The sequence below is a fragment of the Solanum lycopersicum genome, chromosome 7 (genome assembly GCF_036512215.1).
Source record: "Solanum lycopersicum chromosome 7, SLM_r2.1".
Taxonomy (NCBI): Eukaryota; Viridiplantae; Streptophyta; class Magnoliopsida; order Solanales; family Solanaceae; genus Solanum; species Solanum lycopersicum.
The window spans coordinates 54,063,297-54,085,742 of NC_090806.1; the positions used below are offsets into that span (position 1 = coordinate 54,063,297).

Here is a 22,446-nt window from a genome sequence, read left to right on the forward strand (position 1 = left end):
TTCAAATTTTCCAAATGGACCCTCGAAATTCATTCAAAATCATGTGAAAATAACTTAAAATGCGGATTGACTCAAAATCACATTCCTAACCTTTTGGAATCATCAAATCGTCGATCTGGGTTCATCTTTGACTAATTGTTTAACCGTGATCAGAACAGTCCAAAAGTTCAACCAATGACCCGAATTACTCTTGTAAGCCTCAGACCTGAACCAACTACATATCCAACTATGCATTCATTCGATTTCACTCGACTCCAATGGATTAGTTATTATCGTTTATTTATTGAACTACTTCAATCACACGCTAGCTACAATCTACGACACAAACATATTTTTATTTAACACATATACCTAATCATTAAGCTTGTATTAATAATATAATAATTCCAGCAATTCACCAGGACAAAAAGCAAAACTACGCATAGCGATATCTATTGGCTGGAGCACCTAGATTGATCTCACTTACAAATTCACAATAGAATGAAGATAGTTCATTTTCCCTTTCACCAAATCTACAACTTTGTGAGTCACACAACTTAAACCTTTCATTCATGTGTAAAGCAGATAGAAAAGTTAACAACAGCTAAATCAGATGATGAACACTTCCATTATTCTGAATGAACTGTTTCAGAAGTGTCGTTGGTCTCGTGTAAAGAAATCTCATCGTTCTGGTCGGGGACAGTTGACATCTTTGACTTTTTCTTTTCCTCCTTGAGAATCACTTGTCTGGGCATCACATCAAGCATAAAGTTTCCACCATTCCATATAGATGCTGAAACTTTGAAGATTTGGAATACAACATGCAACTTATATGACAGAAATATGGGCACTGTGAGCGCTGTAGTTGCTACAGTAAATATGGCCTGCAGCAGAATATACATAAGCAAGCGATTCTGGTCCCCAAGCAAACCACTAACACGCCACCATACGTTGTTTGCTTTCTTTGCCTTTTTGGAGAGCTCCCTACCAAATAATGAATATTAACAGCCAGGAATAAAATAAACATAATGACCCACGCTAACGTTCACAAACTAGCACAAGGACAGATGGAGAAAGAAAAGTACATGAACCAAAATAAGACTTTATCATAGGCAGCAAAAATTAGAACACTATGACTACCTGTAAGATGTCATGACTTCAGGGTCTCGCAGAAACCTCTGTCGACGTAGGACATCTACTATAAGGTAATAGAGAACCTGCCAGAGAAAGTATGCAGCTAACGGTACCCAAAATAGCCAAGTCCAAAGGTAGGACTGGCTTTCTACATAAGGCCATGATGCTCGTTCTGGAGTTCCTTCAGGATGCATAGCTCCAAAAAACTCAGGATCCCACCAGCGAATTGTGAAGAAAACCAACCCTGCAGATCAGAATGGTTGGAGGTAATTAATTTACTAGCCAAGAGTTCTGTTAAATTAATATGGAGAGAAAACAGGCAAACTTTCTAGTTCATTTGAAAAAAGTAGAACTACAATTCCAAAGGATATATCATTCGTAATACAATGGTCACATAAACATCTTATGATCTCTGAACAGAAAGCTTACTACTTCTAGTTATTAACACAGTGCAGCACTAAATGTTTGATAACTTATTGAGTGTCTTACATTTTTACTTTTCATAAAATAGTTGATTGAGTGTTTTACATGATATGCTGCAGCAGAGGCTGACCAGCCAGATAATTACAACTAAGATCACTGACAAACTTCGAAACATGTTTCACAGAATGCAGCACTAAAAGGTGATTAGTCACTGGGTATTTTACACGATTTTCTGGAGCAGAAGTTGAACAACCAGATAAGTACAATTTACAACTAATCAACTCTGACAGACTTTGAAGAATTAGCTTTCAGAGGAATTGAACACCCACGAAGCATATGGTATCTATCAGGCATCAATAGAAAATTGGAAGGGTACCCTTATTACAATCGACCTACTGTTGACCTATACTGTACAAAGCTAAATTGATCAAATCAAATATTATTTACGAAGGCATGATCATAATAGAAATTACAAATAAAAGTGGGAAACACGAGGCAACCAGACAAGCTCTCAAAAGAGGAATATCAATAAACCTCATTTCATCTCCTTTTTCTTTTCCTTCTAAAAATAACTTTACACAACTAAACCTTTGTAGCAATTACACATTGAGACAAATACTTTGATAATGAAACACCAAGCTATGTAATCAAAGAGCAGAGAAATGATAATCCAAATGGACAACCCAACATGTAATCTACTAGAGGTTTTAAAGCAGCACTGAACTCAAAAACCAGATCCTTAGAATGAAACCACAACCAAATATGGAGAAATAACAGGGATTCAACTATACATATGCATGAGTATATCCAAAACAAGACACCCTCTTATATTTAGAGTGATGCAGTAGTTTCATTGGTGGGAGTGAATAAGTTGATATCGGCCGCAATAGGAAAACAAAAGAATGCACTACTTACCAGGTAAAAGATGTATGAAGACACTGACAATTTTATCAACTGAACTAAACACTAAACTACACCGCCAAACAATCAATGCCCATGCTAGAGGTCCCTGCAGTTAAATGAAAGAGAATACAAACTTAAGAGTAGATAAATCTAAAGTTAGCATTAAGGACCTTTAAAATATAAGATACTTACCTCAGCGAATGAAAAACAAACCATGAATAGCTTCTCCTTAGTAGGAAAAAACAGAAGTGTAACTATGAAAATTGTATTTGCATAATAGCAGAAGTCCTGCAAAACAAGAAGCCCAAATTTGAACGATTTCCCCACCTATCAGGAATAGCTAGACATGGAAGGAACATAAACTATATCCCCATGCTTTAAAGATTGAAATCCTAGTAGGACCTGAAATTTGGGATTAATAACATAAACGTTTCATGGATGTTATTTAGACAAAGTCAAAATGCCGAAAGCACCAAATAAATATGATGGTACATCAGTGCTCATTCTTATCCGCTTTCTACTACGAATCATCGTACTCTTTCATTTAAGATGTTAATTTTGCATTGTTTAGTAAAACTAAAATAAATGAACAAACAAATAGATTCATGGAGTGTGAACTTACGACAGCCAACAACTCAAAATTTTGGAATACAAATATAACTAGATGATATCCTTTGCATAGAGGTTCAACTAACTACATTGTTTTGCTTCACATAAACTACAAGTTGAAAAACAAAAACTGTAGGGGCGAAAAAGTTGAGCTTACCAAAAGATAGTAATGCCATTTCTTGTATCTATAGTAGATCCATCTCAGAGGAACAAATATGACATAGAACAAACAGTAAACATATCGAATATCCTTAGGCCCTGAGTCAAAAAAGAAATTAAAATTTAGGAAGAATCAATTCCATATAGGTTTAATTAGAGTATAAGAAGTTCCACTTACTTGCACCCAAAATAAAGCAAAATGCCCCAAACCCAAGAACACCCATCAGATGAGTCACCTACAAACATCACAAGTCCAATTGATACAACTTCAAACAGAAAGATTTGATTTATTGTATCAACTCAGAAAGAAGTAATATGCATGCCTTGTTGATGAATCGTTCGTGCTCCTCAGCCCGTTTAGCGATCTGTGCAGCTTGTTTTGTCAAGATCTGTTTCGTCTTCTCTTTGGTTTTCTACACAAATAAAGAAGAAGATGATGATATCATTGAAGAAATTGTTCAAACGCGTAGAGTGCATCATTGAAAAGAAGAAGAAAAACAGAAATTGAAATAAATATGTACCTGAGATCGATCTTTGAAACGCTGTTTGACCTTGCCGAATGAATGGCCATTGATATCTTCCATGGATTCTTCGTTACTTGACATGTTTGTGTGATGAAAATGGGTATTTTTGCGATTAAATACTGGATTAAAAAATCTCGAATTGAGGAATGGTTAATTTATGTTGACAGAGAGAGTTGATGATTGATCATTTATGTTTGTTGTTAGATAAAATAAATCTGCCATTGCCAACCTTCATTTGTTTTTGCAGAGCACACAATTCCAGGCGTTTATGTCTTTCTTCATTTTTATTTCAACCCTCAACTTGTGTCTTTTCCCAACTACACACGTCAAGTTTGTGAATAAGATTTTGACCGACCAACACGTCTCGAATATAAATTTTAGATATAGTGAAAATCTTTTAGGGAGCGTCACTTCGAAATAAACTCTATATTGTGGCATATAAATCTAGTAGAGGCTTCACTATAGGCCAACCCCAAATGAATCTTGTAGTGCGATCCTAATTTTATCGAGGCTCCAAGTGAGGTCAGAACATCGGATGGAAAATCCAAATTGTTTTTTTTTTACCAAAATGGAATCGAAAAAAGAAAAAAACATCATTAGTACATTTCATTGCTTTCTGAAATTCACAATTTTTTGTGTAGAAAGCGAAGAGTATTTACTACTCGAGCAATTTTATCTTGTCAATCAATATCTTAATAGTTTTATAATGATTTAGTATATCTAACAATTTAATAATTAATAATTAATATGTTATTAATTTTATAACTATTTAAAATGTCTATAAATCAATAAATAATAAAATTTGAATCAATTAGACTTCAACAGTTGAATTGAATTGATGATCTATGAGCAGCAAAGTTGAAGAAAAGACCAAATCATACGGTAATTACGCAATTCCTTTTCATACAATTTATTTTAAACAAGTGTATTTATATGTAGCAAATACTTTATATGCATGATTTTACACTAAATCAAGAATGTTTCATGAATATTCTTTTATCACTTTAACATAATTAAGTTGAAAGAATTTTCACTTTTTATCTTGAGTTTTTGGTTTAATCATGAGATAAGTGTCAAAAACACATCTAAATTATGCCATTTTTTTTAATTTCATACCTAAATTATTGAAAGTTTGAATTTCATACGTAAACTATTATTTTTTAGTTTGAGAAATAACCTCTCTCTTTTATACAACTCTCATCATGGTATGTGTAATACACTCTCTCTTTTATTTTAAATAATTTCCACATCTCACTCCACATAGACAAAACATTTAATCTTGACACAAAAAATAAATAAATTATTAGTATTATTTAAAATTAGAAATTAAAAAACTATTATAAAAAAGATGTAAAATATTTTTCTTACCCAATGTCATCACTTCCTCCCCCCCCCCACCCCAAATCCCAAACCCCCACCACCACCATTTTTTTAAGTTTCATTTATAAAAGTATTTCGTTTTTTTACTTCATCTCCTCCACCTCCTCAAATACTAATTTATATATTATTTTATTTTCGTAAAAAGATAATTCTACTCATTTCACTTAACCCTTTGCTTTCAAATTTTTTTCAGTGTCTAAATATATATATCGAAAATATTTTTACTAGCCGCCACAAGATTTTTAAAAAAATTTAAATTATTTATATTATATTCGGTCCACTAGTGAAATTTTTTTTCTAAAAATATATGTACGTGCATATCTAACATTAAATAAGAAAAACGTAAAAAAAATAAATTAAGAGCGGAGAATTAAATAAGATGAGATAGATTTTTATTTTTTTAATAAAATAATATCAATTTCTATAGTGGGGGATGAATGGGTGGTTTTCTTTTGGAGGGGGAGGGGAGGATGATGTATGAAATTTTAAAAATATTTTATAAATGACTTTTTTTAAAAAAAAAAAAGGATGGGCATTGTAGCGGGGTGGGGGGTACGTGGAGAAGGTAGTGGAGTGGGTAAGAAAAATAATTTAATTTTTTATATGGATAGTAAAACTTTAATTTTTAATTTTTAATTAATATTAATATTTTATTATTTAATTATATCTAGGTAAAATATTTTATCTATGTGGAATGTCATGTATCAATGTTTTATCAAATAAAGAGAGAGTCATATTACACACACAATTGAGGTGTGTTTCTTAAATTAAAAAGTGATAGTTTAGGTATGAAACTCACATTCTCAATAGTTTATATATGAAACTCAAAAAAAGTGAATAATTTAGATATGTTTTTGACACTTATCTCTAAAATTATCTTTAAATTATACTTCAAACTTATAATACATTCTTAAATTATCTAAAACTTCTTTCAAGTATTTAAACGTTGATATTTTTCATTCTTCTATTAGAATTTTTCAGAAAACTAACAGATCCTACAAAAATCTAATCACCCATTCGTTTTCATTATTCAAGATGCGTCAAAAAAATTGTCATGAATTTTTTCGGTGATAGAGTTTAGTATTATGAAAAAAAATTAATTTCACAAAAAAATTTCGTTTATTTGACATTTATCAATTGAAATATTTTTTTCTCAATTAAATATGCTAAAAGCAGTGTTCGCTAGAGATTTCAGAAAATGGAAAATGAAACTTGAATACGAGACATAATCAGAATTATGATCACCTTAATATCACATTGTTGCAAAAAGTTATTGATCTTACTATAATTTGATTTTGAAAATGTGAAGTTAATCAATTTCCAACTTCTTTTCGTGTGCAAGTGAGAAAATAACAGATAATATATCCTCACACATTCTTACCATTTTTTGGTTCAATCATATATTGATTTTCAAGATTTTTAATTATTTTTTTTTGTCAAAAACTTTTTATAGGAGGTAATGAAATTATAAAAAAAAAACTTTTGTTGTTAGTCATATGAACTCCACATATTTTTTGTAGAATTCATCAATTATTTGACAATAACTAATAGAAGCATGAAAATTATTTAACTTTTAAAAAAAAATTGACAAAAGAAAATGTATTTTAAAGATGCAATTTTAAGTTTAAGACTTTATTCACAAGTTTCCATTTCCAATCCCACCAATTCTTTTTCTCTCTTATTATTCTCCGATTTATTCACTTATTTAAGAAAAAGAAAAAAAGCTAAGGAAGAAAACTATAACAACAAATAGTTAATCAAGCTGGTGAATTTTTTTAGTATTATTATTTTTAAATGTGTACCATAAATTTTCTAGAATTTAAATGTTGTTTAGAGTGCAACTAGCTCAAAAATACTTAATTTTGCGCTTTCTTTATCTCATTGATAAAACGTCTTTTCTTATGCTTATTTATTTTAATAAAATATTAATTGCAACAATTGTTTCTTTTTTATCGGTAATAGTTAAATGGAGTTGTAATTATGTTTTTATTTTTCGTTGAAAATTTTGAATTTAAAAATTAAATGAATAGTTATAAAGTATCAGAAAAAGTATTTATCATTCCGCCACAAACATGATTGATGGTTAAATTTGGAATTTAGCATCAGTTTGTTCTATAAAGCTTAAAATTATTTTTATATTTTAAAATTAGTACTTAATTAAGTTAGTATGTGAGATATTTGAAAAAACAAAAACAAATTGCCCCTTGGAGAATTGGTGGTCATTGAGCTTGTCTCTAACCTAAAAAAGGCCACAAGTCAATTTTACACAGGCAATCAATGGTCCCATTACACATAACAAAATGACATTGTAGATAACTCTGTTTCCTATACAAAAGAATCTTATTAATTTATTCGAATATTTTATTTGAATAAAGCTTTGCTTGCATATGCATTTGAAAATGACAAGTGAAATGCATTTTTTTTAAATTAAAAAGTGAGATGCATTATCTTTAAATCTATAAATATTATTTACTTAAACTCTAAGCAATGAACAAAGCTAAGCCAACTATTCCCTCAATTTTGCAATTTTTTTTTTTTTTTTTTTTTTTTTTGCAATTAGAATAATATCTTTTGGCCTAATACATTCATAACTCACAACAATTCTAACTACAAGTTTTTGCAAAGGTATATTTTTATTTTGGGGGTGATCTTCAATTTTGTATTTTAAATTTATGATTTTTAAATTTTTTTTTATTATGTTTCACATTTAATAAGAAAATTGAGAGTCAATGTTTTAATTATGACCTAATTTTACGAAACAAAAATTAAGAGGACTCTTTAATTTCGTGGATTTTGAAATTAAACTTATGCCTTATAAGACATAATTAGCATGTGTCTTGTTAGTTTTGCATTGCAAATTTTCTTTGTCCTGTAGCCATTACTTGTGGATTATAAACTTCTTTTAAGGCATAATGCTTTGAAACTGAATTTATTTCTTTTAAAGTATAATTTGCATCTCAGGTATTTAAGTCATTTTCTTAATTACATAAAGTGTTGAACTAAAAAAAATTAAAAATCACTCCAAAATAGAGGCATTCATGTGAATATGGAATAGTGAATTCGACCCATTAATTAATCTAAACCTAATGTCATGACACGTCACATCATCATATCACTTCGGTGTCACGTGACACAAATTAGTGACATGGAAGGCTTGCATTGTAAAAAGAATAGTCCTTAAGTGGTATAGTTAAAAATATATGGAGAATTTCATGAATTTGTATGGAAGGTTCTTGTAATTTTCAAGTTATGTTGAAAATTTTAGAATGAGGGCTTATTTTAAATATATAGGGATTTGTATAGCAATTATATATATTTATCGTGTCATAGACGTATAGTATAAATAGAGGGACACTCATTTGTAATACAATCAAACAAGATTCTAGCACATATTTCAAGTCTTTGAGCAACACAGAAAATCTTTTTAAGAAATTATATTGCGTCTTTCGTTGTTCTAATATTAAAAGGCTTACTTGAGCATTGTGAATGATTCGTGACCAAATTATCAATAGAAGTCTAAGTCAATGATAAAGTAGTATCAGGCAAAGGTTGATACTAGGGTAATGGCAAAGAAGAGAGACATTAATGTTGTTAGCACCACCAATGTTAGGAAGGATGGTGAAATGAAGAACCAAAAAGGGATGAAGAATGAGGAATTATTTTAGGATCCCACACCATGCGAAGTGCTAACGTTCCCATCACCTTCTGCAATTGAGGCAAGTGATGATGAACATGGGGAGCAGCCCATAAACGTAATGCTTGAAACGGAGTGTTTTGCAAAGGTTCACATGGGAATGCAATTTGTGAAGATTCTAGGCAGACGCTTGAACGAGATTGATGACGAGTTCAAGATTCTTGAGGATTCACCCTTGAGAAAAATGAAAAAATTCCAAAAGAGTTATAGGGGTGCAAGTATGTAGAATTGGAGATGAAAAAGACCATCGCTGCCTTTGGAATATCGCCTTATGGATTCATTACGCACAATTGAAACCATGAAAGCTAAGATGTAGTGATCAAGAGAGAAACTGAAGTTGGAAGGTTTGCGACATCCAACCGAAATATAGAGTAAAAAACAGTCAATGTTCAAAAGCACTTATGACGCGCAAGAGGTAGAAGATTCATTTAACATGAATAATTAATTCAAGTGTAACAAAGTAAGAAGCCATGAGAACAAAATCAACATTGTCGTAGTGTACCTTCAGACATGGTGATGTTATGGTAGAAGTGAAGGAAATCAGAAAATCGAAAAGGGGCATTACACTATCAACACATTGGAGAAATTTCGAATCAAGTTTAGGAAAGTCTTCATTACCAACAATTTCATCTATGAAGTGAAGGCAAATTAAAGAAGTTGAAGTGGACCGACAACATACGAGCATAGGTGAAGGAATGGACTACCCTTATGCTTCAGATTCTCAAATTCAAGTATGAAGATGTGTTGTTCCACTTCTGGATGCGTTGGATAAGAGGAAGTTGAAAAGCTAACTGGTTAAGACTATTGATAAAGTCATCAACAGGTTGAAGCTTTGATAGACATTAGGCATGATATAGGCAGATGAGAGAAGATGAGAGGTAGTCATGACTAAGGCTAAGATAGTCATTACTAAGGTTGGGGATGTCATGGCAAAAGCAAGGAGCATTAGCCACATTCAAAGAACAATAGTACCTATAAGTTCGATAGCAAGAAGTTTAGAAAGCAAAGTGATGTTGAACAGAAGACTCACAACAAAGGAAAATGATCGCTTCATATGCGGTGGGCCGCATGACTATGTAAATGTCTTGAATTGGAGAAACTTAGTCATGAAAGGAGAAAGATACACAAGAACTAAGGCAAGATTTACGCATAACGTAGTAGGACATGATTGTAGTAGGACATGATTTGACTATGCGAAGCTATCACAAAGCAATCAAAGAAGCCACACAATATATACATATCACGATCAATGAACAATCCACTCGTGCCATGGTCAACACACCACTAATTTTCATGTGCGGAGTCGCTCATGGAGTAATTATATTTTCTTCATCACCAAGTCTCACCTACTTCATTTCTCAACTCATCGAAATCATGTCTGACCACCTTCACTATCGATTCTTTATTCTTCACCATCACAATATCACCTTCGATTCTTGTTCTTCTTTTGTCATTCACCAACAAATATCACCACCCATCATTATCAAAAATCCAAATACAGAGTCATATTTTTTTTTATAAATAACTTTGATTTTTTCATCAACCCAATTGAGTTAAAGTTCTTTTTATATATATAAATTTCTCCTAAATTTTATATCATAAATAAACTCTCTACTTCAAAGATAAAAATAAGATATGTGTATGTTTTATCCTCTCCAAACATCGATTATAAAATTATAGGGATAATGCAAAAGTACCCCTCAACCTATGTCCGAAATTTCAGAGACACACTTATACTATACCTCGCTGAACTTATTTGATAAGTAATTTTCTATCCCTTTTCGGCCTACGTAGAACTAGCTTGAAAAAAAAGTCAACCAGCGTTGGGCCCACAAGATAGTGCCACGTAGGTCGAAAAAGGGTAGAAAAATATTAATAAAATAAACGGAAAAGGGCCTAAATACCCTCGAAGTATTGAAAATGGTACACAATTACCCCCATCCACCTATTGGCCCCCAAATACCCTTCACATCCACCTTTGGGTCCAAATTTACCCCTTTATTAACGGACAAAAATTAAAAATAATTAAATAATAATTTTTAATTACGTGACACTCAACCATTGGTTGTAATTTAATTATTTAAAATAATTTTAAATCCACCCATTACCCACCCATTTTAACTAAATCCGCCCCACTTGACCCAATTTTTTTTAAAAAACCATTTAATTAAAATACCTAAAAATTTATTCCTCCATTCTTTATAACTTCCATACTCCATTGTTGTCTTCTTCTTCTTCGTGAAGAAAATGTCAACTTCTTCTTCGATTTCTTCAGTTAAGTGTGTAGGAAATGTGATTGATTGAAAACAGACGGTCCACACCTGAAAAAATGCAATGTTACCATAAAACTGAAGATGCTAAAAGTCATAGAGTTTCAGGAGTTTACTTTATCGATAGCGTCTTGTTGGTTTTTCTTCCATAGTTGATAAGTAAATGGCTGTAACGAAACACTTGAAATCGAGATATTTAACTTTTCTCCATCTGATCTCTGCTCCAAAATTTGTTATAATTACTCAAACAATTGCAGAAAAAATAACTCAATACCTGAAGCTATCGTCTTAATAAGACATACCTGGAGATAAAGTAGACCATATGAGGAAGGCAAATCAAGCACAAATCCACCCTTTAAAAATGACCAGCAACCAGGCCTAGCAATCACATTTCCTACACACTTAACTGAAGAAATCGAAGAAGAAGTTGACATTTTTCTTCTTCTTGAAGAAAGAGAAGACAACAATGGAGTCTATGGAAGTTATGAAGATTGGAGGAATAAAGTTTTAGGTATTTTAATTAAATGGTTTTTAAAAAAAATTGGGTCAAGTGGGGCGGGTTTAGTTAAAATGGGTGGGTTTAAAATTATTTTAAATAATTAAATTACAATCAATGGTTGAGTGTCACGTAATTAAAAATTATTATTTAATTATTTTTAATTTTGGTCCGTTAATGAAGGGGTAAATTTGGACCCAAAGGTGGATGTGAAGGGTATTTGGGGGCCAATAGGTGGATGGAAGGTAATTGTGTACCATTTTCAATACTTCGAAGGTATTTTAGGCTTTTTCCGTGAAATAAATTTAGGGATAACAAGACTTAATATAGTATAAATGTGTCTCTAACATTTCGGACATAAGTTAAGGGGGTACTTATACATTATCTCTAAAATTATATAGAATATATTACTATTATTTAATTTACTTTATCGTGGTAGTTACATGGAGCTATAATATAAAAATTATTTAATGATAATTAACAAGAAAAGGAATGGTATATAATGATCAAAGAAAATTTTGTTTTTGAATATTTTAATGTGTACTTCCATACACACTCTATCCATATATAGTAATGTGGGTAAGCAAAGATTCCATAAATGTATAGAGAATGGAGGAAGAAATAGAGTGGGGTTACCCAAACAAACTTTGCAATGAAGCAAAAGAGGAAAAAGAAGAGAACCTTGGAAAAATCTAGAATTTGAAGTTTTCATTTTCCAAGGACAAATCTCTTTATCTAACTAATAGCAAAATTGAATACATGGAGTAGTGGCCTGCACCTGACTGACAACAATAGATAGCCTTCTGATTTTGTTGCTCCAAAGCTTGCAATTTGCTACACACTATTTAATTCACACTCTTTAATGGGAAGTGACAAGTACACTATCGTTATTATAAAAATAACAATAAGTACTATATTTATTATTTACTATTTAATTATCAATCTTTTTAATGGAAATTTATATTAATTTTGTATATAGTAATATTTTATTTGATATATTTTTCAAATTTTTACACTTTATTGTGTATTGAAGAACGAGGAGTGTATTACTAATACATGTCAATATATGGTGTTAGTAATGTTATGGAATTTAATGCATACGTAAAAAAAAGAATTATCTCTTTTTCATCATACTGACAGATATCTTTTTAAGTAATTATTTTTTTAAAAAAAATATTATGCAATATTGTTATTTTTAATACACGAAATTAAGCAATTCATAAAAAATCATACGAGCATTACTAATACAAGTATTATTAATATATTTTATTTAGCATTATGCTTATACACCTTATCAGATGATCCCTCACTAAATTATTGAAACTTTTTTTATAGTTCATTCTAAGTATAAATTTTCAAAATTCACCAAGTCAATTAATGGAACTTTTTTTCATAGTCATTCTTTTTTTAATGAGATTCTTTAACTATTTTATATTTTTAAAAGAATTGTTTACAAATAATCAAAAGGATAGTAAAAACAATAGCTATTAATTTTTGTCCTTAGATATATTACTCACCAGTTTATCATAGGGCAATGCTAAGTAGCCAGAAAAATTTAGCCAAAAACTTAAAAAGTCTATAATATCTTTTTTATTTTAAAATTAAATTGATTTTTTTACAATTTTAATTAAAAGGGAATTAAAGTTGAAAATGTAAAACTATTCAAAAAGGTAAAATATAACATAGTGTAAAATATGTTATTTTACCATTTTGACAGAATTCTAACCAAATTTTTTTATCAAAAGAACTTTTTTCTTTTATCATATTTCAATAAACCTATTGTCACGTTCGGAGCCTATACCCTAGACGTGATCGGCACTCAACGACCATTGTTGACATTGAGCGAACTCTTGGCCCGGCTTACTTAATTCATCGGAAGACTTAACTTAACTCAACTATAAAGTTGAAAACATTATCATGAGAAATACTTTAAATAATAGTCTTGGCTAAAATGACACCTAAGTCTCAACACAATATATATCTGTAAATAAAGAGAGACTCAAAACTGACTATCTATTTGTCTATGAAGCCTCCACTAATACTACGACGAATGTTGGGACAAACCCACGACATTCTATAAAGGAAATAAGAAAAGCAATTAAAGAATCCTCCAGATTGCAAGGTGGCTCACCATTAACTCTGAATGCTCAAGCTGGATCAACGAGGCAGTGGATGTTGATCCTGGTTACCTGCGTCTGCATCATAAGACGATAGAGGTCAATTGACATCAGTACATTGAATGTACCATTATGCGAGTTGGAATGCTAAATAACAACTAGCAAACTTGAAAGGATTAAGAATGAACTTATCTTGTCTCTGCTCAACTCAAGAAGTCATAACTCAATATAAAGCAGTAAAGACGCATGCCATATATATATAAAGCTTGTAAAACAGTGTAAACACTTAGTTCATTAAAGGAAAGGCAATAGTAAACTCAACTTTACTTACATATGAAAGTAATATAGTTTATATGGGAGATTCTCTAACCGACAACCATCACTATGATCCTAAGCGATGGTACAACGTCTTACCTCACGTGGAAAAAGGACCGCTCTATACCTTGTCGTCAGTATAGAACCTGTACTATTAAGTGGGTCCACTAGTCTATGCTAAAAAGTATTAAGGAATCATCTAAAAAGTATGATCCTTTATCTGTCCACGTTGGCTACATGGTTTATGGAGACTTGAGTTGATATGATCTCGTGTCCCCATATCGGTGCTCAATACTACTCCCAAAATACTTAGCTCATATGTTTTTAAAACAACTTCTTCTCCGGCTTAAGGTAATTGTTCAAACTTAGCTTTAAAATCTCTCTTAGAAATCATAGTTCCCATTTTTAAAACTAGCCAAAGGCCAGGTGGAAGTCTAGCTTCCTTTCTTTATCAAAATGTGAAAACATTATACTTTTAGGGACTACTTAGTTCCCTTATAGCTTTTGAGAAATGAACTCACTCTTTGCCTTACTTGAAACTTAACTCTTAGGGAATACTAGTTCTCTTATAGCTTTTGAGACTTAGACTCAACTCATTACTCATTTCTCATTGCTCAACTTATAGCTTGAGCCTTAAAACAAAGTAAAAATGTTTGTTTAAGACTCTTGAAAACTCTAAGAACTCACTTTGTCTTGATCCTTAACTTGTAAACTTGACTCTTAACTTCTTTGATTTTGATCTTAACTTTCCTTGAATTGGATTATGGATTCAAGGACCATGATATCATGTTTATAGAAGATTTCATGATGTTTAGATATGCATTGGAGTGTCGGAATCATCTAGGAATTATAGGTATATCACTTAGGAACTAGTACGAAAAGATTGGGGGGGAATGAGATCTCCAGGTGACCTTGACGCTCTAAGAGGCGTGGGGCGTCAAAGCTTGACGGAAAGAGACTGTCCTGAGAGGCTCTGGATGGCACGGCGGCCGAGGATCTTTCAGATAGAGCCTTCTCTGAGGGGCTTTGGCAGGCGTGGCGCCCCAGGGCTTGTCAGACGAGATTTTTGACTTTTCTTCTCCGATTTTCAATTCTAAACCTTCTAAACTTCCATGGATCTCACTCTGAACACTTAGGATCACTTAATTCTCGATACCTAATAGTTTAGACTCCTAAAACAGCTCGGAAACATGAATCAAACAATCTACTACAACTCAACCAACAAGAATTCAACGGTTTTTCATCAAGAATTTCAATGTTCATCATTCATTTTACTCTAATTGCACTGAATTAAACATATTATTTTGCCGGTGGAAGAACCCAACACAGAAATATCTCACATACCTTAAAGGGATCACCCCGACAAAGTTCACTCAATGATCTTTGCGTTCTTGGCAAAATCTTGGTCTTTCTACTTTCTCGAAATCTTGGTCTTTCTCCTTTCTCCTTCTTCTCTTCTCTTTTCTTTCAAGCCCTAAGCGTATTCAATTTTTAAAAAACTGACTTAAGGTTTAATTTTACCCCTAATAAACCCTTAAAACAAATTAGGAAATAGTAGGGTGAAAATACTACTTCACCCTTACTAAAGTTCGGATTGAACTTTTTTCAGTCCAACAACCCAACTTTCGATAGGCATATCTCCCTAATATAATATCGAAAATGCACAAACTCGGCACCGTTGGAAAGATCTTTTCAAGGAATATTCAACCATATAAAGAACTGACCCTAACTCATCCTGATCCAGAGGTTATGATCGTTTGAAAATGACCAAAAACTCACTCTTGTCTTTTGGAAAATTTTCCAGATTTTTCCTAGTCTTTCCAAAAATAACTATCTTTGTTTCTTTGTTTAATCCTAGCTATTTCGATTTACGAGATGTTACACCTATTCATAAAAATTTTCCCTACTCGGAAGATCTCTAAAGTTAGAAGTGGATATTTGATATTGAATTTCATAATAAAATTGAAAATTTTAATATAATAATTTTAATAAGATGACATTTATTAGCGTTTGACCATGAAAAATTAAATATTTTTTTCTATTTTATTTGATATTTTGAGGTTTGAATTGTATTTGACTCTATTTTTTACAACAAAATAGATTGTCATAGAGTGTCATGAGATAAATCTCATATATAAGTTAGAGAAAAGACATAAAGTGCACTTGAAATTGTCTCGAATTTTCAAAAAGACACTTTAACTAAGCAAGTGTTCTATTACCCCACAAAACTTTTAAATATCTTTGTAAATATACCATTTTGCCCTGTTCTCATCAATCCCAGATTTTGAGTATGTGTTTGAAGCACACTCTCTTTTAATTAAGTATTTTAATTTAAATATTAATAAGATGATAATTTAACCCGACCCGAATTGAGTTTTTAACTTCAATAATATGAACTTGATTCATACTTCCATTGGTCACAATAAACCTGATGGCTTTGAAATTATCTAAAATTGCATTTGGATTTCTTCGCCTAAGACTTGCCTAATTTGTTTATTCTTAACCCTAATTTACGAATTCTACTTGTTAGTTGTGTTTGTTCATTCCAGTGCTCATATTAGCATTGCTGGTTGCCTAGCAATTTTGTCGAAAAAGTTCCATCGCCGGAATTCTCTCGATTATGATTCCTGGTCCATTTTGAATGTGCTTTTACTATTGGGTATGTTAGGAGAAACTTGTTTTATTTATAACATTTTGGTACAAAATTAAAAAAAAAAAATAGTAAGAGATGCATTTGCATCTCCTTAAGAGCTTACTGTCACTCATATATCATCAAAATCACCAACTTTTAGTGAGCTAACTCACTAACTCAAATTGTTGTTTGCTGGTGCACCTAGCTTGCAGAAAATACAAAGAGGAGTGTTGAGCAACATAAAGAATAAAAAGAGAAAGATGCTTCAACTAGAAAATATTATCATAAAGGGGAGAGATTAATCCAACTAATGTTATTTTTAAAGAGGAAGAATAAACAAGAAATGAGAAAATTCTTATTCTTTTGGGCTGATTTGTTCAAAAGAGATGAAGATTTTTTAAAAAAGAGTTTGGGGAAGATGATGTATTTAAAAAAAGAAATTATTAAATAACAGAGAAAGAACTAACATGTGGTGTTTTTTAATTCGTTTTTGGAAGAAAAATATTATTCACGTGCTTCATCTCCGTGAGAACAAACATAGGGAGAAAATGGTTTATTTACAAAGGTATGTCGGGTAATAGGACACCTTCATGGTTAAAGTGTGTTTTTAAAAATTCAAGACAACTTCAGATGTCATATTATGTCTTTTCTCTATAAGTTACTATATACTATTACAATTATTTTTCATTTTATTTGAAATTTTTAAATTTGAAGTTGAACATGGAATGTGTTCGTAATTTTTACAAAAAATATTTAATTGTTTCAATGTACTTTTCCTTTAAAAATGAAATATAATTTAAATGAAATCACTTTTTTTTTAAAAAAATATTAGGATAAGATTATAAAAGGAAAAAAATGGTAAAATGAAAAAAGAAGAAGTGAATTTTGAAAAAGAAAACACATAAAACAGTTTCTTAAAATTTGGCAGCATAATTTACTTTAGTGCTTAAACTTTACGGACGTTTAAATACTCTCGTTAATATCTTTGAAGTGATTTTTTCAATACTAATACAATATCAGTCTCACAATGACAAATGTATTATATACGCGTCATGTCCATGACGCATCAGCCCACTTGATTGCCACATTAGTGACAAACTAAATTTTTTAAATTTTGAGTTTGTTTTTTCTTCTTCTTATTTATAGAATTTTAGAAAGGTGAAAAATATAAAAACAAATGAGGATTAATTCAACGTTATAAAAATAAAAGATATCTCAAAAATAAAATAATCCAAACTCTATATGTCCAAGAATAGAAAAAATTCAATTTTCAAAACACACAATTAAAATAAATAAAGAATAAAAATTTAAAATAAATAATTTGAGATAAAAAATTATAATTTTTTCATCATAATCAACAACTTTTTCGATACGTAACATCTTGAAGCAACAATAAATATTGTTTCTTTCTCATTTTTTTTGGTTCATCAATTTTAAGAATAAACAAGAATAATTTAAATGAAAGAATGGGTGGGGGTGTTAAGAAGAAGAAGAAGAAAGAAGGTGTCGAGCAAGGGCTCGATGAAGAAGAAGAAGAAGAAAGAGGTGAGGCAGGAGTCGGTGGTGGGAGGTTCGGAAAAGGAGAAAGAGAGTTGCGGGTGGGGGATTTGAAGAATGGGTAATAGAGAAAAAGTGGAGGATTTCAAAAAAGGAGAAGAAAGTGGAGGGTTTGTCGAAGAAATGAGTGGTGCAGGTTGTGGCTGAGGGCGACGACAATGATGAGGTGTGAGGAAGAAGAAAGGGGTGGAGTTGTCGGTGGATAAAGGTGGTGGTGGAGTGCTGAGGTCTGAGGAAGAAGAAATCTTATTGGTTAGAAAGAAAAAAAAGGGCATAACTATTGTTTTTATTTTTATTTTTTTTAATTTGTCACATCAGCTCTTTGGGTGAATATTGATTCACTTGGAATGAGATTAGGGGAATAAATAATTATTTTGTAAAGTTAAAATGCTATTTCCTTTGTCTCGATTTATATGACACTTTTTATATTTTGAGAGTCAAACAATTTAAGTTTGACCAGAAATTTGTGCATGAAATCTTTAACTTTTTCGAAATGAAATTACATATTTGTAAACTACGTAAAAGATAATATGAGTCACAATAATTGATAATTCAAAATGTTTAAAAGATCTATGAAAAATTTATGGTCAAAAATAGACTAGTTTGCCTTTTGAAATTCAAAATGTGACAAATAAAATGAGACGGAGGTAATAAAATAAATTTAGCAGACAAGTTCAGAGTTTTCTTTAAGGGAAAATTGTATATAAGACAAAACTAATAAATCAAATTAAATGATATAACCATCCTTTGATTTAATTGTGCCCCGTAGCAAACTATTTGTCAGTCACCTCTCTCTCTCAAACTCTCACTTGCCACTCTCCTCTCTAGCTCCATGTCTCACTCGCTTCCTCTCACTTTTATACAAACACAAGTGTATAAAATTTGTTTCTATTTGTATAAACCGAAAAAATTTGTATATATACATATATTTCCGTTCCCCTCTCTCCACTCTCCCAGATCTGGCTCTCCACTCTAACCTCTATCGCTTATACAAACAAAAACGAATTGTATAAATTGTGTTTCTGTTTGTATAAAGCAAGAGAAAATTATATATACATTTGCAAATATATTTATCTTCGTCCTATACACTTATAATTATACAATAAAAATACTCGTCTGCCTAGTTTCTTTTGCCTTTCTCTCTTTCTCGTTTTATGCAAATTCAAATTGTATATAATGTTTCTCTTTCTTGTTTTATACAATTCGATTCAATTGTATATTCCCTACCCAAGTCTCTTTTGCCTTTCTCTCTTTCTCATTTTATACAAATTCAAATTGTATATAATCGTTCTATACACTTATAATTATACAATTTATTTTATACAATTCTCTGATCAACTCTCTTCCTCTTTCTAGTTTATACAATTCGCTTCAACTGTATATGAATAGCGAATTTATATATATATATATATACATATATATATATATATATATATATATATATATATATATGTTTACTATGGAACATAATTATACAAACTTTGCTATAATATACAAATATAAATTTATGTTTGCTATATGTAAAAGTTATCCTTTTTTTAATATATTTACTCGTTTTAAAAATTACCTTTTTAAATGTATTTACTCGTTTTAAAAATATCATATGATCAAATGATTTTTCAAATAAAGTAAAACAAACTCCGTAGTCAAATGGGTTCCTAGATTGAATTAGAGATGTGGAGTGTTTATTATCAAACAACTTATTAGATGTAATATAGTAAAACAAACATTTTTTATTTTTTGCTTCTGATTTGTTTCTTGGATAAATTACCTATATACACATCTTTATTTTTCATAATTTCTATTATTCCTTATCATTTAAAAATATTTCAAAAATCCCTCTTTTTCCTTTCAAATCCATTGTTCCAGACATAAAGTTATACACATTTTTCTTTCTATTTTTACTCCTTATTTCACTCCCTCAACCTCTTTCTATTTTTACTCACTCTATCTCTTCCTATTTTCACTCCCTCAATCTTTACTTCCTTTATTTATTAATTTTCAGATTTAATTCTCTCTATTTTTAGTAATATCTCTTCACAATTATTTTCAAAACAATTCAAGTTTTCGCTTTATAATTTTTTTCTAAGAATTATCGGATTTTCCTCCATTTTCACCTTCACAATATGCATAAGGGAAATGTAAAAGATATAATGTATTCATATTGTTTCCTGCAAAAAAATCAGTTTTAGGAGATCCTCTTTTGCTGTTGAAACTACATTATGAAATGAAAAGAAGTAGTCTCTACCAAATATATCATTTGTTCATGTATCAAGTGTTGCTATGTATCTTCTACGGTTATTCAAATTTAGAAGAATATGTTTTCGTACACAATATCAAATTATATTCGTGATACATTTGTGAGAGAAGAAATCGAGGAAGGACACATGCTCGAGCTTTAAATCTATTGTTTTACAAATTTTCAAAATCCCTCATTTTTGCGCATTAGATTAATGTATCAGCGCATTAGATTAATGTATCTCACGCATCAGATTAATGTATCATGTATAAAATGTAATGTATCTTACTTAACGATTAATGTATCAGCGCTTATTTTAGTTATGATACATAAATTCAAATTTATACTAAAATGTATCAAATACATAACAATTACCAAACAATAATGTATGATCTCAAACAATTACTATAATGTATTTTTTAAAAAATTGAAAGTGTTGTATTTCTCAAATGAAATAACAGACATAAATAATAATGTATCAAACACTATTTTTTTTAGTTATGATACGTAAATTCAAATTTATACTAGATGTATCTTACACATAACAATTATCAAACAATAATCTATCGATCTCAAACTTAAAATCTTATGGGCGACACTTATTTAATGTATCTAGTAAAAATATAATATTTATCAATTTAATCGAAAGGATCGTCATGATCTCAAACAAAAGAACATACATAAATAATAATATATATCATGCACTAATTTTTTAGTTATGATACATAAATTTGAATTTATACTAAATGTATGTGTAACATAACAACTGCCAAATAATAATGTATTGATCTCAAACCTAAAATTTTATGGGCAACACTTTCTTATTAAGTGTACCTAGTAGAAATACAACACTTATCAATTTATATTGAAAGGATCTTCATGGTGTATCTTCTCGAAAATTTTGATAATTTTTAATCAAAATTGAAAGAATCTTCAATGAACTAGGAGAATAATTTTGAAATTCAAAATTATTATCAATTTTGAATCAAAATGGAAAGGATCTTCAATGACTGGATAAGAATTTAGAATCTCAAATTTTTTGATAATCTTGAATCAAAATCGAAAAGATATTCGATGAACATGAAGATTTACAAAAGAAATCGTTTGTACAACAACAATTCCATACAATCCTTCATAACTCATCCCGCTTTTCAAAATTTCGATATATTCTTTTATGAAACAGAGAGAATGATGAACAAGGAGAAGAAATCTAATTTTTTGATTTTTTTGGGTTGTTACAATACAGGATTTTGAATTCTTGATAATAATTTTGAATGGAATAACGTAATTTGTGGAATCTTAATTTAATTTTCAGTTTTTCCCCTTAATTAGTGGAACAAATAGATACTATGAGACTTTAAATTGATTTTACAGCTTTTTTTTCCTTAATAAGTGCAAAAGATTGATACATAATGTATCAACAATAATGTATTCGGATCCTTAATTATGTATCTGAAATGTCTAAAAAATATGGGATTTATGTAATTATAAAAATAATAGGGATAAAAGGTAATTTAGATTTTACACTATAGTATTTATGTAATTTATACTTGTTTCTTTCTTACTTCCAAATTAGTTTTTCCGCCTGGTCCGATTTCATAACTTATTTGTTGTTGGACTTGTTTGATGAATAAATTGGTTCAAAGACCACCATTTACTTACAATAAGAAAAAATAGATTAGATTGTCATTTTATTATCTTATTTAAGATCAATAGATGATATTTAGGTTTTAAAATAATCACTACATGATCAAAGCAAATAAGCTGAACCAAGTCGAGATTTGATCAAGCTTTTTAGCTAAGTTGGATTGTAATACAAGCGAATCAAGTCCTGAGATGACTCAATTCTATGCATAGCCAATTTTATCTTAGTTAATAAAAGTAAATAAGTGATTTTACGAGAAGACTATGAAATCACTTGAGAAGAACGAGATTTATAACAAAATGTGATGTACCTAACGCGAATTTAAAAAAAAAACGTGTATCAATTCTACTTACAAGAAATTAGAGGAGTT

The 22,446-nt window shown here is 30.4% G+C and overlaps 1 protein-coding gene and 1 long non-coding RNA gene across 2 annotated transcripts; both read right to left on the reverse strand.

The window, feature by feature from the left end:
• Window positions 1-331: 331 nt before the first annotated feature.
• On the reverse strand, window positions 332-4,206 carry LOC101259556 (glycerophosphocholine acyltransferase 1). Its single transcript, XM_004243681.4, has 8 exons — window positions 3,729-4,206; window positions 3,531-3,620; window positions 3,386-3,443; window positions 3,206-3,306; window positions 2,632-2,727; window positions 2,452-2,545; window positions 1,120-1,357; window positions 332-963 (listed from the first exon to the last, which is right to left on the reverse strand). Exons 1-8 carry the CDS (start codon window positions 3,810-3,812, stop codon window positions 609-611), a joined length of 1,116 nt encoding a protein of 371 aa, XP_004243729.1. The 5' UTR covers window positions 3,813-4,206; the 3' UTR covers window positions 332-608.
• A 4,987-nt stretch (window positions 4,207-9,193) lies between these two features.
• Window positions 9,194-11,574, reverse strand: LOC104648447 (uncharacterized). Its single transcript, XR_011210746.1, has 3 exons — window positions 11,378-11,574; window positions 11,192-11,293; window positions 9,194-11,126 (listed from the first exon to the last, which is right to left on the reverse strand). It is a non-coding gene; the product is annotated as an uncharacterized lncRNA (long non-coding RNA).
• Between the last annotated feature and the right edge of the window lie 10,872 nt (window positions 11,575-22,446).

Bases quoted from the DNA above. Each gene is read 5' to 3' on its own strand.
- LOC101259556 (XM_004243681.4), bottom strand. From the start codon at position 3,812: ATGTCAAGTAACGAAGAATCCATGGAAGATATCAATGGCCATTCATTC. The intron at 3,444-3,530 runs GCATGCATATTA...TGATGTTTGTAG, and splicing joins ACGAACGATTCATCAACAAG to GTGACTCATCTGATGGGTGT. The intron at 964-1,119 runs GTAGTCATAGTG...ATTATTTGGTAG, and splicing joins GAAGTCATGACATCTTACAG to GGAGCTCTCCAAAAAGGCAA.